We start from the raw sequence: 15488 nt of genomic DNA, 5'->3' as shown, positions 1-15488 counted from the left end.
GATTACTAAGCCCAGGCCCTCAGCCACTCCACTGGATGGAAATGGCCTGACTACAAATCAAGGGCTTGGCATTAGGCAACAAGCAGAATTCAGTGCTTATTGCTGAACATGGCAGTGAATCCTGGAGCTGTTGGGATGCAGTTCCTGCCAGGAGGTAGGAGAATGGACAGCTTAGTGCTTGCATGCAGGCTGCAGAACTTAATTGGGCATCTGAGGTTTGTACTCTTCCTGAGACCCATTCCAGGTGGAAACTGGAGGTTAGCATCGTTAACCCAGATTCCCTTTCATCTGGTCTAAATGATGGAAATCAGTAGTTGGTACTGACTGCTACCAGTGGGAGTTCAGGGGCAAGGAAGAGGCTATGCATGTGGAAGCAGTGCCCTGGGCCAAACCACAGGACAGAAAATTGGAACAGAATTACGTAAATCAAGGTCAGAAATTTCCTGCCCAACCCATGGGGTGGAGTTTTCTCCCTTCCTATCCATCCTAGCGAATATAAACCCCGACTTGATGTCAGTAACTGGAAGGAGCAGCTGTTAGAACTCTGATTTCAGCTCTCAGCATCCACCATGCATCTCAAGATAGTCCTGGCGTTCCTGGCACTGTCCCTCATTACCATCTTTGCCCTGGCCTATGTTTTGCTGACCAGCCCAGGTGGTTCCAGCCAGCCTCCCCACTGCCCCTCTGTATCCCATAGGGCCCAGCCCTGGCCACACCCTGGCCAGAGCCAGCTGTTTGCAGACCTGAGCCGAGAGGAGCTGACAGCTGTGATGCGCTTTCTGACCCAGCGGCTGGGGCCAGGGCTGGTGGACGCAGCCCAGGCTCAGCCCTCGGACAACTGCATCTTCTCAGTGGAGCTGCAGCTGCCCCCCAAGGCTGCAGCCCTGGCCCACCTGGACAGGGGGAGCCCCCCACCTGCCCGGGAGGCACTGGCCATCGTCCTCTTTGGTGGACAACCCCAGCCCAATGTGAGTGAGCTGGTGGTGGGGCCGCTGCCTCACCCCTCCTACATGCGGGATGTGACTGTGGAGCGTCACGGCGGGCCCCTGCCCTATCACCGTCGCCCGGTGCTGAGAGCTGAGTTTACACAGATGTGGAGGCATCTGAAAGAGGTGGAGCTACCCAAGGCACCCATCTTCCTGTCGTCCACCTTCAACTACAATGGCTCTACCCTGGCAGCTGTGCATGCCACCCCTCGGGGCTTGCGCTCGGGGGACCGAGCTACCTGGATGGCCCTCTACCATAACATCTCAGGGGTTGGTCTTTTCCTTCACCCCGTGGGGCTGGAGCTACTACTGGACCATAGGGCCCTGGACCCTGCCCACTGGACTGTCCAGCAGGTCTTCTACCTTGGGCACTACTATGCAGACTTGGGCCAGTTGGAACGGGAGTTTAAGTCTGGCCGGTTGGAAGTGGTTAGAGTCCCTCTACCTCCACCAAATGGAGCTTCATCCCTGAGGTCTCGGAACTCTCCAGGTCCTCTTCCCCCTCTTCAGTTCTCGCCCCAGGGTTCCCAGTACAGTGTGCAAGGAAACCTGGTGGTATCCTCCCTCTGGTCATTTACCTTTGGCCATGGGGTGTTCAGCGGCCTGAGGATTTTTGATGTTCGGTTCCAGGGTGAGCGAATAGCCTATGAAGTCAGTGTCCAGGAGTGTGTATCTATCTATGGTGCTGATTCACCCAAGACGATGCTGACTCGCTATTTGGATAGCAGCTTTGGACTCGGCCGTAACAGCCGAGGCTTGGTGCGGGGAGTGGACTGCCCCTATCAAGCCACGATGGTGGACATCCATATATTAGTGGGCAAAGGGGCAGTCCAGCTGCTTCCAGGGGCTGTGTGTGTATTTGAGGAAGCCCAGGGACTGCCCCTTCGAAGGCACCACAATTACCTTCAAAATCATTTCTATGGTGGTTTGGCCAGCTCAGCCCTTGTGGTCAGGTCTGTGTCATCTGTGGGCAACTATGACTACATTTGGGACTTTGTGTTGTACCCAAATGGGGCACTTGAAGGGCGGGTCCATGCCACGGGTTATATCAACACAGCTTTCCTGAAAGGGGGAGAGGAGGGCCTCCTCTTTGGGAACCGTGTGGGGGAAAGAGTGCTGGGAACGGTGCATACACATGCCTTCCACTTCAAGCTGGACCTGGATGTGGCAGGTGAGTGCTGAGGGGATGAGGATGGAGACTTGGGGGCGGGGTCAGGTGGGGTGGAGGGAAGGGAAGGGAATCTCCGAGGTCAAGCTGAAATAACAAGTGGCAAGAGCGGGGTGTTCCAACACCACAGCTCTAGTGGCAACAGGGCAGGGACTGTTTGAGCATATTCAGTGCAGTGAGTCTGGTACTGGGCTACTGGGTATCTGGTAAAAGGTGAAAAGAGTTCCCCCGCCCAGCCCCTCTGACTAGCTATGATTGTGAAACTAGTTTAAATGTAATGGCTGGGCATGATTGCCTTAGCCTCAAGTGACACTGGTTGGGTGAACTGGCCCAATGGGGCTGGAGTTGGAGCACTTTGCTTCTTCCTAATTCTGAGGGTCAGTGGGGGTGGGGAGGGCAGGGTCCTGAGCCGAGGTCGGAAGAAGTCTGTCCAGAGTCTTCAGGGTGGGGGTGGACCTGGGGCTTAGGAAGGAGAGGGTAGCAAAGCTGGGGTTGCTTCCCAGGATAGGGCCACTCCTCGTCGGGAGGGCCATCCCATTCCTGTCATCACAGTTGACTCATGGCAGGCACACAGCTTGCTGCAAGTATGGAAAGAGATTTCTCAAGCACAAAGGGCTCAAAGCACACAGAGGACTTGCTGTTCCTGACAGACTTTGTCAAGGACAGAAAGGAACTTACAGACTCACAGACTTTTAGATCCACAAAGAAAATTAGAAACTCACCAGACCCTCTCCATTTTAAGGGAAACTAAGGAGGGTGGCAGGAGATGGGACAGGAAATGACTGCCCAAGTATAATGCAACATAAACTAGTATTTCTTGTGAAATGTTTTCTTATCCTCGAGTCTAAAGACATGGCACGTGCGTGCCTGCGTGTGTTTCTGTGCATGCACTTGCACTTGTGTTCGCAGTGGTGTGGAGGGTAGGAAGGACTAATAGCATGATTGAAATGATCATATTAACTAGATTACTCTTTGACATACTTGGATTTTGACTTGCCTTCTGATTGGAAGTTTTTCTTCAGCATCTTTGGCATTAAAGAGACTTGTTTTGGGAAGTAACATTTATTGAACCCCTAGTGTGTGCAGCATGGGCTGCTGCTGTGGGCCAGAGAGGCTGTGTCAGGCACCAGCGCACAGGATGGCTGCAGAGGCACCAGCTTCAGTGCAGTGCCTCCTGTGCCAGGTGCCTTCATATAGGTCTCGTTGAAAGGAACTAACAGTCCAGACCTGCAGAAAGTGTATGACCAAGTGCTGAGTTAGGCAATGCAGGTTATGGATGCTGTAGAATTCCAAGGAACTCCCAGACAAAGGTATGAATGTGCTCGCTTCTGAAAAACACTGACAGTACTTCCCACCTTGCTGAGATCAAAAGTGAAGTCTCAGAGCTGGGAGGAGTATGCAGGGGACCATGGGAAGGGATTGGGTTTTCTTTTTTTGAGGCAGTGTCTCACTGTCACCCAGGCTGGAGTGCAGTGGTGCAATCACAGGTTACTGCAGCCCTGACCTCCTGGGCTCAAGCAATCCTCCTGCCTCAGCCTCCTTAGTAGCTGGGATGACAGGCATACACTACCACGCCCAGCTTTTTATTTTTTTTGAAGACAGAGTCTCACTCTGTTGCCCAGGCTGGAGCGCGGTGGTGCAATCTCAGTTCATCGCAACCTCCACCTCCCAGGTTCAAGCGATTCTTGTGTCTCGGCCTCCAGAGTAGCACACCACCACACCTGGCTAATTTTTTTAAATTATTTATTTATTTAAGTAGAGATGGGGTTTCACCATATTGGCCAGGCTCATCTTGAACTCCTGGTCTCAAGTGATCCACTCGCCTCGGCTTCCCAAAGTGCTGTGAGCTACCATGCCCGGCCTTTTTTTTTTTTTTTTTTTTTTTTTAAGAGGCAGTGTTTCATTCTATTACCCCAGCTGGTGTCCAGCACCTGGGCTCAAGGGATCTGCATCACCCTGCCACCAGCCTCCTGAGTTGCAAGCTGCCACACCTGGCTCAGGAGTCAGTTTTTCAGCTAGCTTCTCCAAGACAAATATCATTATCCCTTTCATAGTTAAAAGAATGTCACTAGTCAGCTGCATGTGCTTTTCTGTTTATTGGGCACAGCCATAGAACAGCTTTAATTATGCCCAGTGTAGGGATTCAGAAAGTGAATCAGAGAAGCAAATTGATCCAGGGACTGTTTGGTAGTCCAGTGCTAATAGAACTTTCTGCAGTGATAGAAATATTCTGTATTTGAGCTGTGGCTCTAAACAATAGTCACTAGCCATGTATGGCAACTGGGCACTTCAAGTGTAGCTAGTGTGACAGACGAACTGAATATATATATATATTTTAGACAGGGTCTTGCTCTGTTGCCCAGGCTAGAGTGCAGTGGTGTGACCTCAGCTCACTGCAGCCACAACCTACTGGGCTCAAGCAATCCTCCTACCCCAGCTTCCCAAGTAACTGGGACCACAGGCATGTACCACCATGCTTGGCTGATTTTTTTATTGTTTGTAGAGTCAGGGTTTCACCACGTTGCACAGGCTGGTCTCAAACTCGTGGGCTCACATGATCCACCCGCCTCAGCCTCCCAAAGTGCTGGGATTGCAGGTGTGAGCCACCTCAGCTGGCCCTAAATTTTAATTTTCATAGCCACGTGTGGCTAGTGGTTACCCTATCAGATAGGGCAAGTTGGAAGAAGATAGGAGCTTGCGCTTGCCCAGACCTCCTGGCTCCCAGCACAGTGTGCTCTGATGCTCTCTCTGCCTTTTGTCACACCAGTGCAGTGGACATCATGGGGAAGACAGGGACCTGGCCCAGAGACCTTACCTGGTGTGGAACTCACCTCCTTTCCCTCCCCCTGGCAGGGCTGAAAAACTGGGTGGTAGCTGAAGACGTGGTGTTTAAACCTGTGGCCGCCCCCTGGAACCCGGAGCACTGGCTACAGCGCCCACAGCTGACTCGGCAGGTCCTGGGAAAGGAGGACCTGACAGCTTTTTCCTTGGGAAGCCCCCTACCCCGCTACCTCTACCTGGCTAGCAACCAGACTAATGCGTGGGGTCACCAGCGCGGGTACCGAATCCAGATCCACAGCCCCCTTGGCATACACATACCCCTGGAGAGTGACATGGAGAGGGCCCTCAGCTGGGGGAGGTGAGGAGGGCCCTGGCCTGGGTGGAAGGAAAGGACAGCCCCTCCCCTGCCCCAGTCCTTGGAGACAAACTCTCTTCCCACGGCTACCATTCATCCCTGTACCTCCCCTCAAACCCAAGTTAGATACACGGTGGGAAATGGTCTCACACAGAATCGGATCTAAGGGACTCCTGGGCCAGCAAAGGCACTTGACATTTCCCAAAACCACCTTCTTACGATTCCTGACCAGATACCAGCTTGTGGTGACCCAGAGAAAGGAGGAGGAGTCACAGAGCAGTAGCATCTATCACCAGAATGACATCTGGACACCCACAGTTACCTTTGCTGACTTCATCAACAATGAAACCCTCTTAGGAGAGGTTGGTTGCCCTAGGGACATAGGAAAGGGACACCTGTGGGCATGGCATCTTGGCTGCCCAGCCTCTGGCCAAAGGTTAGAGGGAATGGCTGATTTCCAGTTCGCAGATTCAGAGGCCATGGAGTTTTCTGATGACCAACACAGGTCATCCCTCCTGGGGTGAGATTAGCTCTGGGACACTGGCTCCCCACTCTCCCCGCACAGCTGCTTACATGGATTGCTCCACGTGTTGTATGGGCTTGAGGCTGGGGAGAGTGGAAGCCAGGCTGAGACTGGAGGCTGGGATTGTGGCTGAAGGGTGGTTCTTTGGGTCATGCTTCCATAGTCCTGCAGCTCCTCCTTCTTCCTGCAGGATCTGGTGGCTTGGGTCACAGCCAGCTTCCTGCACATTCCCCATGCCGAGGACATCCCAAACACAGTGACTCTGGGGAACAGAGTTGGCTTCTTGCTCCGACCCTATAACTTCTTTGATGAGGACCCCTCCATCTTCTCCCCTGGCAGTGTCTACTTTGAGAAGGGCCAGGATGCTGGGCTCTGCAGCATCAATCCTGTGGCCTGCCTCCCCGACCTGGCAGCCTGTGTCCCGGACTTACCCCCTTTCTCTTACCAAGGCTTCTAGTCCTGAGGGTGTGGCGGGCGGCGTGGTTAGGCACATGTACTTTTCCCTGTTTCTACTTTCTGTTCTCTGTGTTTTTATCACACCTGCTCCCCAGATTCCCACCCCCTAAATGTTCCTCTCACACGAAACCCCCATCAGTCCCTTTGGTTAATTCTTACTTCCTGTTCATCTCTAAAATGTTAAATTATAAAAATGATTTTTAAATATTCAAAGAAAAATACCACAAATCCTACTACACAGAAATAGGTGGTGTTCACATTACATCAGACATCTCTTTATGCATGTGCATTCAAAAGCAAGAGTAGATAGAATTTTGTAAAACAGATGTTATATGTAATTTATAATAAAAACTATTAGAGGAATTTTACTTGAATTTATTGTTTGACCTTTTAAGTATCTAGAGTCCCCTGGAGAATACTAAGGAGTCTGGCCAGGGAAATTAGCGCTGGGGGCCAGAGGGCAAGGGGGATAGACCTGGCCAAGGAATGTCATTTGGAAAGCTAAAGGGGCAGGGGGTGGAGGTCTTTGGAAGGAAAATGATAGTTTGAAGTTACAGGAAAACATCTGGCCCTGACTAAGTGGGGGACTGGGGAAGAAGCTGGGCTGAGGTCAGGAGAGGCTGCTCTGCGCAGATCCTGCTCCTTCCCAGTGCTGCATTATCTTGAAATTTTCCTTCCCCTTCCCCCTAGCCCCAACTCCCCAACTCCAACCCTGACCCAGAAAGCAGAGTGATTTGGAGGCTGGAAGACAAAACCATGTAAGGTCTGTGGAAATCACAGTTGTTCAGACCCGCCTCCAACCCCGGCCACCCCGCCCCCTTGCCCTAGCCTTCCTGTGTCCTTCCCACCCTTAGTCCCAGGCATCTGACTATCGGGAACCTCAGCCAGAGTCCGGGAGCGCGCCCCCCTCCCCGTCCAGGAGCCAACAGAGCCCCCGTCTTGCTGGCTTGAGAATACATTGCTCTCCTTTGGTTGAATCCGCTGTCCCTCTTCGTGGGAAAATGAACCAGAAGACAATCCTCGTGCTCCTCATTCTGGCCGTCATCACCATCTTTGCCTTGGTTTGTGTCCTGCTGGTGGGCAGGGGTGGAGATGGGGGTGAACCCAGCCAGCTTCCCCATTGCCCGTCTATATCTCCCAGTGCCCAGCCTTGGACACACCCTGGCCAGAGCCAGCTGTTTGCAGACCTGAGCCGAGAGGAGCTGACGGCTGTGATGCGCTTTCTGACCCAGCGGCTGGGGCCAGGGCTGGTGGATGCAGCCCAGGCCCGGCCCTCGGACAACTGTGTCTTCTCAGTGGAGTTGCAGCTACCTCCCAAGGCTGCAGCCCTGGCTCACTTGGACAGGGGGAGCCCCCCACCTGCCCGGGAGGCACTGGCCATCGTCTTATTTGGCAGGCAACCCCAGCCCAACGTGAGTGAGCTGGTGGTGGGGCCACTGCCTCACCCCTCCTACATGCGGGACGTGACCGTGGAGCGTCATGGAGGCCCCCTGCCCTATCACCGACGCCCCGTGCTGTTCCAAGAGTACCTGGACATAGACCAGATGATCTTCGACAGAGAGCTGCCCCAGGCTTCTGGGCTTCTCCACCACTGTTGCTTCTACAAGCGCCGGGGACGGAACCTGGTGACAATGACCACGGCTCCCCGTGGTCTGCAATCAGGGGACCGGGCCACCTGGTTTGGCCTCTACTACAACATCTCGGGGGCTGGGTTCTTCCTGCACCACGTGGGCTTGGAGCTGCTAGTGAACCACAAGGCCCTGGACCCTGCCCGCTGGACCATCCAGAAGGTGTTCTATCAAGGCCGCTACTACGACAGCCTGGCCCAGCTGGAGGCCCAGTTTGAGGCCGGCCTGGTGAATGTGGTGCTGATCCCAGACAATGGCACAGGTGGGTCCTGGTCCCTGAAGTCCCCTGTGCCCCCGGGTCCAGCTCCCCCTCTACAGTTCTATCCCCAAGGCCCCCGCTTCAGTGTCCAGGGAAGTCGAGTGGCCTCCTCACTGTGGACTTTCTCCTTTGGCCTCGGAGCATTCAGTGGCCCAAGGATCTTTGACGTTCGCTTCCAAGGAGAAAGACTAGTTTATGAGATAAGCCTCCAAGAGGCCTTGGCCATCTATGGTGGAAATTCCCCAGCAGCAATGACGACCCGCTATGTGGATGGAGGCTTTGGCATGGGCAAGTACACCACGCCCCTGACCCGTGGGGTGGACTGCCCCTACTTGGCCACCTACGGGGACTGGCACTTCCTTTTGGAGTCCCAGGCCCCCAAGACAATACGTGATGCCTTTTGTGTGTTTGAACAGAACCAGGGCCTCCCCCTGCGGCGACACCACTCAGATCTCTACTCGCACTACTTTGGGGGTCTTGCGGAAACGGTGCTGGTCGTCAGATCTATGTCCACCTTGCTCAACTATGACTATGTGTGGGATATGGTCTTCCACCCCAGTGGGGCCATAGAAATCCGATTCTATGCCACGGGCTACATCAGCTCAGCATTCCTCTTTGGTGCTACTGGGAAGTACGGGAACCAAGTTTCAGAGCACACCCTGGGTACGGTCCACACCCACAGCGCCCACTTCAAGGTGGATCTGGATGTAGCAGGTAAGACATTTTGGTGGGGAGAAGGCTTCTGGAAGAACGGCTGAAAAGTTGTGTCCATTTGCTTTGGGTTTTATGTAGATTATCCCAGAAAGGAAGATGTGGATTTTTGTACTTCCCCTTTTGCTGGATGGGAGAGAGTTGGCTGCTGAGTTTTATTTGGATCTTAGCTCACTGGCTAGGTGCAAAGCTGCAGCCTTCCTCCACGTGACCTCATCCAAAGATCTTGGGAAATGGCCGAGCTCAGGGAGGAGGCAGGATTTGGGCTAACAGTGTCCCCATTGCCCTCTTCTCTCCCTTGTACTTATATGGGCTCTGCTGCTGGGAGCAGCCTTCTGTTTGTCAGCTCAGTTCTGTGTCTGGCCTGTGGTGGTGGTGTGTTGGAGGATCTCTTTGCATTCTACCACGTCCCTAGCATGTGCAGGTCAGTCATTCCAGGTTGTACATTTCCTTTGGAGATGGACCCTCCTCCTCCCTGATTTTCCTTCTTTCTCTGGGCACAATTCACTTAAGTGTGAGGGGTCACATGGATCCTGTGGAGCATTCTGGATAGATCCTGGAGTCTGGTCACAGAGAGAGCCAAGGCTACATGATGGCTTGGAGTCTTCATCTTTGTCTTTTCACTGTCTTTCCCCACATTGAGTCAGTCACCAGGTGTTTTTTTTGGTTTTGTTTTGTTTTGTTTTGTTTCTGTTTTGCACCTGCAGTATCTCGCCAGGTCACACTGTCATGCTGTGCAGGTGCCAGCCCTCTCTCTGCTGTTTTTGCTCTTGTTGCTCTCAGAGCCAAGAGCCACTCTGCACCCAGAGGGCCTCCCATCCACACCAGCCTGCCCTTTACTCAGCTCTCACTTTCGTCATCACCTGTGGGATCCTGTCTGCAGAACCCCCTCAAAACTCTTTCCTTCACGGTGCAGCTCCACCCTGCCTTGCTGTGCTCTGCACAGCTACACCCAAATACTCCATGTCCCTGGACACGCACTTCACGTGTTACAGTCAGGCATCCTCCTGTTTGCTTATGCTTTGTCTCTGCTTAGAATGTCCTTCCATATCATCTCTTCTGGTAATGTCCTTTAAGGCCAGGCTGAAAAGTTGCCCGGAAGGGCCCCCTTTTCCTGCCTGCAACTGTATTCCTGTGATCCGGAAGCTGCCTAGGCCATGCTCCTCTCACAGGACAGGCCAGTCAGTGGTTTGTCTGTCTGCGTGGAAAGCAAGAGGGTAAGGATGATCATTCATCTCTATCCCCAGGGACAAGTACAGTCCTCTCTGCTAATGAATGTTGAAAGAATGAATGAGTGAAATGGAATGAACTCCCTGATGAAATATTTTAATTTATAGGTCAACAGCTTTGGCTAAAGGATTGGAGGTATCTTGGGGAGAGGGAAGAGAAGGAGGGGCACACTGAGTTCTGGGCTGCTCTTTGGCCCCCACTCTGAAGCCAGATGGGGGCAGAGTCCAGAGGGGCCAGGGCAGTTGCCTGACAGGCCCTCCCCCATCCCGCCCTGAGCAGGACTGGAGAACTGGGTCTGGGCAGAGGATATGGTCTTTGTCCCCATGGCTGTGCCCTGGAGCCCTGAGCACCAGCTGCAGAGGCTGCAGGTGACCCGGAAGCTGCTGGAGACGGAGGAGCAGGCCGCCTTCCTCGTGGGAAGCGCCACCCCTCGCTACCTGTACCTGGCCAGCAACCACAGCAACAAGTGGGGTCACCCCCGGGGCTACCGCATCCAGATTCTCAGCTTTGCTGGAGAGCCGCTGCCCCAAAACAGCTCCATGGCGAGAGGCTTCAGCTGGGAGAGGTGAGTGGTGGGCAGTCAGAGAGGAGGGGGGCAGTGAGAGTGGGAAAGGAGTGTTGGTGGACACTCAGCTCACACTGTAGGTGAGGGGAGAGCTCTCTCAGGAAGGCTTTTCTTTTCCTTTTTTTTTTTTTTTTTTTTGAGATGGAGTTTTGCTCTGTTGCCCAGGCCAGAGTGCAGTGGCGCAATCTCACTGCATCCTCCGCCTCCCAGTTTCAAGCGATTCTCCTGCCTCAGCCTCCCCAGTAGCTGGGATTACAGGCGCACGCCACCACACCTGGCTAATTTTTGTATTTTTAGTAGAGACAGGGTTTCACCATGTTGGCCAGGCTGGTCTCGAACTCCTGACCTCATGATCCACCCTTCTTGGTCTCCCAAAGTGCTGTGATTACAGGCATGAGCCACAATGCCTGGCCAAAGGTTTTTCTAGTTATCCAAAGAAACCATGATGGGCACATTTTCCCCTTGGAGGCTAAAGCCCAGGAGTGAGAACTCTCTTCTGTTTTGGATGGGAGAGGGGTTGTGCGGTTAAATGGCTGGGGATAAACAGGAGGACTTGACCCCCCTTAGGGTGACGTCGGGGATTCTGTAGCGCCGAGTCAGTTGTGTGACTGCAATTGGGGAAGCTGAGCTCTGAGCACTCAGCTCCCTTTCATCATAATCAGGCAGCAGGATGGGGTCAATGGCCATGGAGGCCTGACCAGTGCCTCCCTAGGTACCAGCTGGCTGTGACCCAGCGGAAGGAGGAGGAGCCCAGTAGCAGCAGCGTTTTCAATCAGAATGACCCTTGGGCCCCCACTGTGGATTTCAGTGACTTCATCAACAATGAGACCATTGCTGGAAAGGTCAGCTGGCCGGGGTAGGGGGTACAGGATGAGCCTTGCTTTCTCTTGGGAGGGTCCCTGAAAACCACTGCACTTCTCAGGGGTGGTGCTGATTCCTGCCTTCTGCACTTCAGTATATCTGATCATTATCCTTTGAGGGAACCTTCCTGAGCTGGGTGTCCATATGCAGACACTGAGTGAGGCCCTGGGCCTGTCCTTGAGATCTTAGAGCCCTCTTAGTTCCAGTTTCATGGACTGAGTCCTTTCCAGGCTCCAGGACTCAGGAGGGATGGAAGTTACCAGGGAAAATGACATCTCCTGTATCTGAAGCTTCTCCCATTCCTGACTTGATGAATTTCACAATGTTGGCCTGGTTCTGCTTCCCAAGCGCTGGTTCTTTTTCCTCCACCCTTCTTTCCTCAGTTGTGGGGAACTCTTGGAGAGTTAGGGGAAGAGGAGCTGAAGTAGCCTGTGGGTGTCACCCTCTGGGGGTAGATAGGCAATGGGCAATATGATGGGAAATGTCAGAGATGGAGGCTGCAAGCCAGGGACAGGGAAGCAGGTGTTCCTAATATGAAATGGACTACTTATGCTTTGACTTCTATCCAGTGGGAAAAAATGTTTAAAGACTCATGATCCTTGGGCTGGTGAGCTGAATCCCTACCAGGGCATGTCCTCAGCAAAGCCAGACCTCGTGATCCTCTTTCTTCTCCCCTGCTAGGACTTGGTGGCCTGGGTGACAGCTGGTTTTCTGCATATCCCACATGCAGAGGACATTCCTAACACGGTGACTGTGGGGAACGGCGTGGGCTTCTTCCTCCGACCCTATAACTTCTTTGACGAAGACCCCTCCTTCTACTCTGCCGACTCCATCTACTTCCGAGGGGACCAGGATGCTGGGGCCTGCGAGGTCAACCCCCTAGCTTGCCTGCCCCAGGCTGCTGCCTGTGCCCCTGACCTCCCTGCCTTCTCCCACGGGGGCTTCTCTCACAACTAGGCGGTCCTGGGATGGGGCATGTGGCCAAGGGCTCCAGGGCCAGGGTGTGAGGGATGGGGAGCAGCTGGGCACTGGGCCGGCAGCCTGGTTCCCTCTTTCCTGCGCCAGGACTCTGTTTCTTCCACTACCCTCCCTCGCATCCCCCTCTGAGCCAGGAGCCTCCTGACCCTGTGATGCCTGACACAGGGGACACTGAGCCTTGTTGATGCCAGCTGTGCTGAGTTCTCATCCAGAGAGGCCAGGCATGGCCCAGCCTGGAGCCGTGGCCGAGGGCTTCCCTAGATGGTTCCCTTTTTTGCTGTCTGGCTTTCCCGAATCTTTTTAGGCCACCTCCAAGGACTCTAAAAGGGGGCTATTCCCTGGAGACCCCAGGGTAGGATTGCCAGTCCTGCAAGTCCATAGCTGAGCTGGAAAGGATGCTTCTGCTCACATTCCTTCTCATCCAGGTCCTTTCCTTCTCGTCTTCCTCTCTCTCACCTACTTCCTCCTCCTCCTCCTGTTCCTGCCTTCTCTTCTATCCTGCAATTTCTCCCGAATCCTGAGGGGATATCCCTATGTCCCAGCCCCTGGTACTCCCCCAGCCCTCAGTTTTCAATCAACTTCCGTCTGCTCTCCAGCCCTATGGAAGTCTCAAGGTCACGGGACCCCTAATCAGAGTGGCCAATCCCTGTGTGTCGTTCCCTTGTGTCTGTTGCTTATTGGGAGTAGGAGTTGCTCCTACCCTTGTCCTGGGGCTGGGTGTGTTTCAGGATAGCTGCTTGTGTGCATTTGTGTCTGCCTGCCTCATGCTCTCTATAGAGGAGGATGGTCATCGTGACAGCAGCAGCTCAAGTTAGCATTTCAAGTGATTTGGGGGTGCAATGATAATGAAGAATGGTCATTTTGTACCAGGGCTCTGTATTCTGCAACAGCCTGTTTGGGAGGCTGGAGTGGAAACGAAGGGTGAGCATCAAAGATGAGAAGCCAAAGCCCCTACAACTCCAGCCACCCAGCCAGGAGGGGGCTGTCCAATCACATTCAGGCATGCAAATGAGCTGGGCCCTGGGCAAGGTGGGGGTCTGCCCTAGTGGGGAGGGGCCTGGCCTGGGTGGGGCAGAGCCTGGCCTGGTCCAGGCTTGGGCTCCCTTCCCATCACTGCTGTCCCTCCTGAGGTCTGGATTGGGGATGGGGACAAAGAAATAGCAAGAGATGAGAAACAACAGAAACTTTTTTCCCTAAAGGACTGGTTAAATCAATTCTGATACAGCCTTACAATACAATAGTATGCAGCTAAAAAATAATTGTATGTCTTTATATACTAATATGTAATAATCTTCAGGTGAAAAAGGCAAGCCACAGAAATGTGTATAGTGCACTTCCCATTTGTGTTTCAGAAAGGAGTAGAATATAAATACATAATTGCTAACGTATGCCTATTCAGAATAAATGGATAACACTGATTACTTTTGGGAGGGGAACCAGTAGGTTGAGGACAGGAGAGGGAAGGGTCTTAACACTTATACCCTTTTGTACATTTTGAATTTTGAACCATGTGACTGCATTACCTACTCAAAATAAACAATAAATGGGCCTAAACAGGAATTGACTTTTTTTTTTTTACTGACACTTTTTTTTTTTTGGTGGGGAACAGGTTGGGGGTAGGGTCAAGTGGGTTAAGGAATGGGACCAGGGATGAAATTTTCTCCAGTTCTTGAGATCCAGAGAAGCAGGTGTGGCCTCTAGTAACTCCTTTTGCCTTCTCATGCTTGTACATCTTTGAGGAAATGTTAAACCTCGGTTAATTCCCTGACACACACACACCCCACCCTTTCCCTCTCTCCTGTCTTCTCTCTCTCTCAATGAGGGGCAATGAGAAGCAGTGAGGAGAGGTGACTTCTGCTTGCCAGAAGCCCAGGCCAGGGCAGGAGGTAAAGTGCAGGAAACATTCTGGATGCCACTCAGCTTCTGACCAGAAAAAGACCAGAATATGTTCTGGGAGCTCCAGCATCATGGAAGCTTCTGCTACCTTCTGTCTGTTCTGCCCCAAGCCCAAGTTCTGCCGTAGGTCAGTGGAACAATGGATGGGGAGGAATCAGTGAGCTGGAGAGAAATTAGGCTCTAAAGAACAGGAAGAAAGCCTTCAGTAAGGAGCAGGGGGGCTGCAATGGCATATTAATTCATAATATGGCCAGGAGTGGAGGCAGGAGTGAAGGAGGACAGGGAGAGATGGAGAGAAGGGCAGACTCAAGACAGAGATGCAGGAGAAAGGGGATGCTGTGGCCTGCTGGGACACTGATGCAGGCTTCATAATCCCTCTGACCTGAGGACTTGAACTTTCTTTTTTTTTTTAATTTTTAATTTTTGAGATGGAGATTCACTCTTGTCACCCAGGCTGGAGTGCAATGGCACGCTCTCGGCTCACTGCAACCTCCACCTCCCGGGTTCAAGCGATTCTCCTGTCTCAGCCTCCTGAGTAGCTGGGATTACAGGTGCCTGCCACCACGCTCGGCTAATTTTGTATTTTTAGTAGAGACGGGGTTTCACTATGTTGGCCAGGCTGGTCTCGAACTCCTGACCTAAGGTGATCTGCCTGCCTTGGCCTCCCAAAGTGTTGGGATTACAGGTGTGAGCCACTGTGCCCGGCCTGAACTTCTCCTTTCAATGCATATCCTCTTGCCCCCACCTCCTTACGGCTCTTTCTTATGGCTACTTGCACCATCATCAGTGCTGGGGGAAGGGGAGCAAAGGAATTCAGATATCCACCCCCACACCCTCACCATCTTGTTCACTGGAATTTAGTTGCCTTGAAACCCATCTCCAGACCAAAGTGTTTGTATGTGTTGTGTGTGTAATTGTATGTCAATTCTCACAAGCTTTTATATGAAAACGTGACTGGTTGTGTCTGCCTCCTTATATCTCAGCATGGTGATGATGCCACCTGCCCCAGGCCCCAGATGAGGGGAGGCAGAATGGACATCTAGATTGTTAGAACATCAGTTCAGCTCGGGTCAGAAGGGCCGCAAGGTGGA

At 52.9% G+C, this 15488-nt stretch overlaps 2 protein-coding genes across 3 annotated transcripts; both read left to right on the top strand.

Annotated features, from left to right (window-relative positions):
- Window positions 1–447: 447 nt before the first annotated feature.
- On the top strand, window positions 448–6684 carry AOC2 (amine oxidase copper containing 2). 2 transcript variants are annotated; one of them, XM_004041637.5, is made up of 4 exons: window positions 448–2157; window positions 5008–5212; window positions 5523–5652; window positions 6004–6684. In XM_004041637.5, the coding sequence occupies exons 1-4, from the start codon at window positions 570–572 to the stop codon at window positions 6268–6270; spliced, it is 2190 nt and encodes a 729-aa protein (XP_004041685.4). In that variant the 5' UTR covers window positions 448–569; the 3' UTR covers window positions 6271–6684. The 2 variants fall into 2 exon arrangements, with proteins under 2 accessions (XP_004041685.4, XP_004041684.4); XM_004041636.5 differs by having other exon boundaries at window positions 5008–5293; window positions 6004–6677.
- A 412-nt stretch (window positions 6685–7096) lies between these two features.
- Window positions 7097–14057, top strand: LOC101129658 (membrane primary amine oxidase). The gene is made up of 4 exons (XM_004041633.4): window positions 7097–8870; window positions 10377–10662; window positions 11375–11504; window positions 12205–14057. Exons 1-4 carry the CDS (start codon window positions 7271–7273, stop codon window positions 12478–12480), a joined length of 2292 nt encoding a protein of 763 aa, XP_004041681.1. The 5' UTR covers window positions 7097–7270; the 3' UTR covers window positions 12481–14057.
- The last annotated feature ends 1431 nt before the right edge of the window (window positions 14058–15488 follow it).

The sequence above is a fragment of the Gorilla gorilla genome, chromosome 4 (genome assembly GCF_029281585.2).
Source record: "Gorilla gorilla gorilla isolate KB3781 chromosome 4, NHGRI_mGorGor1-v2.1_pri, whole genome shotgun sequence".
Classification (NCBI taxonomy): Eukaryota; Metazoa; Chordata; class Mammalia; order Primates; family Hominidae; genus Gorilla; species Gorilla gorilla.
The sequence above is the reverse complement of the archived record's forward strand: the minus strand, read 5'-3'. Positions and strand labels throughout refer to the sequence as shown.

What these genes read in the sequence shown, in the direction of transcription:
- AOC2 (XM_004041636.5), top strand. Translation starts at nt 570, where the DNA reads ATGCATCTCAAGATAGTCCTGGCGTTCCTGGCACTGTCCCTCATTACC. An exon ending in GCTGGACCTGGATGTGGCAG is followed by an intron (nt 2,158 to 5,007) that starts GTGAGTGCTGAG and finishes TCCCCCTGGCAG; the next exon opens with GGCTGAAAAACTGGGTGGTA. An exon ending in AGGGCCCTCAGCTGGGGGAG is followed by an intron (nt 5,294 to 5,522) that starts GTGAGGAGGGCC and finishes ATTCCTGACCAG; the next exon opens with ATACCAGCTTGTGGTGACCC.
- LOC101129658 (XM_004041633.4), top strand. Translation starts at nt 7,271, where the DNA reads ATGAACCAGAAGACAATCCTCGTGCTCCTCATTCTGGCCGTCATCACC. An exon ending in GGTGGATCTGGATGTAGCAG is followed by an intron (nt 8,871 to 10,376) that starts GTAAGACATTTT and finishes CGCCCTGAGCAG; the next exon opens with GACTGGAGAACTGGGTCTGG. An exon ending in ATGAGACCATTGCTGGAAAG is followed by an intron (nt 11,505 to 12,204) that starts GTCAGCTGGCCG and finishes CTCCCCTGCTAG; the next exon opens with GACTTGGTGGCCTGGGTGAC.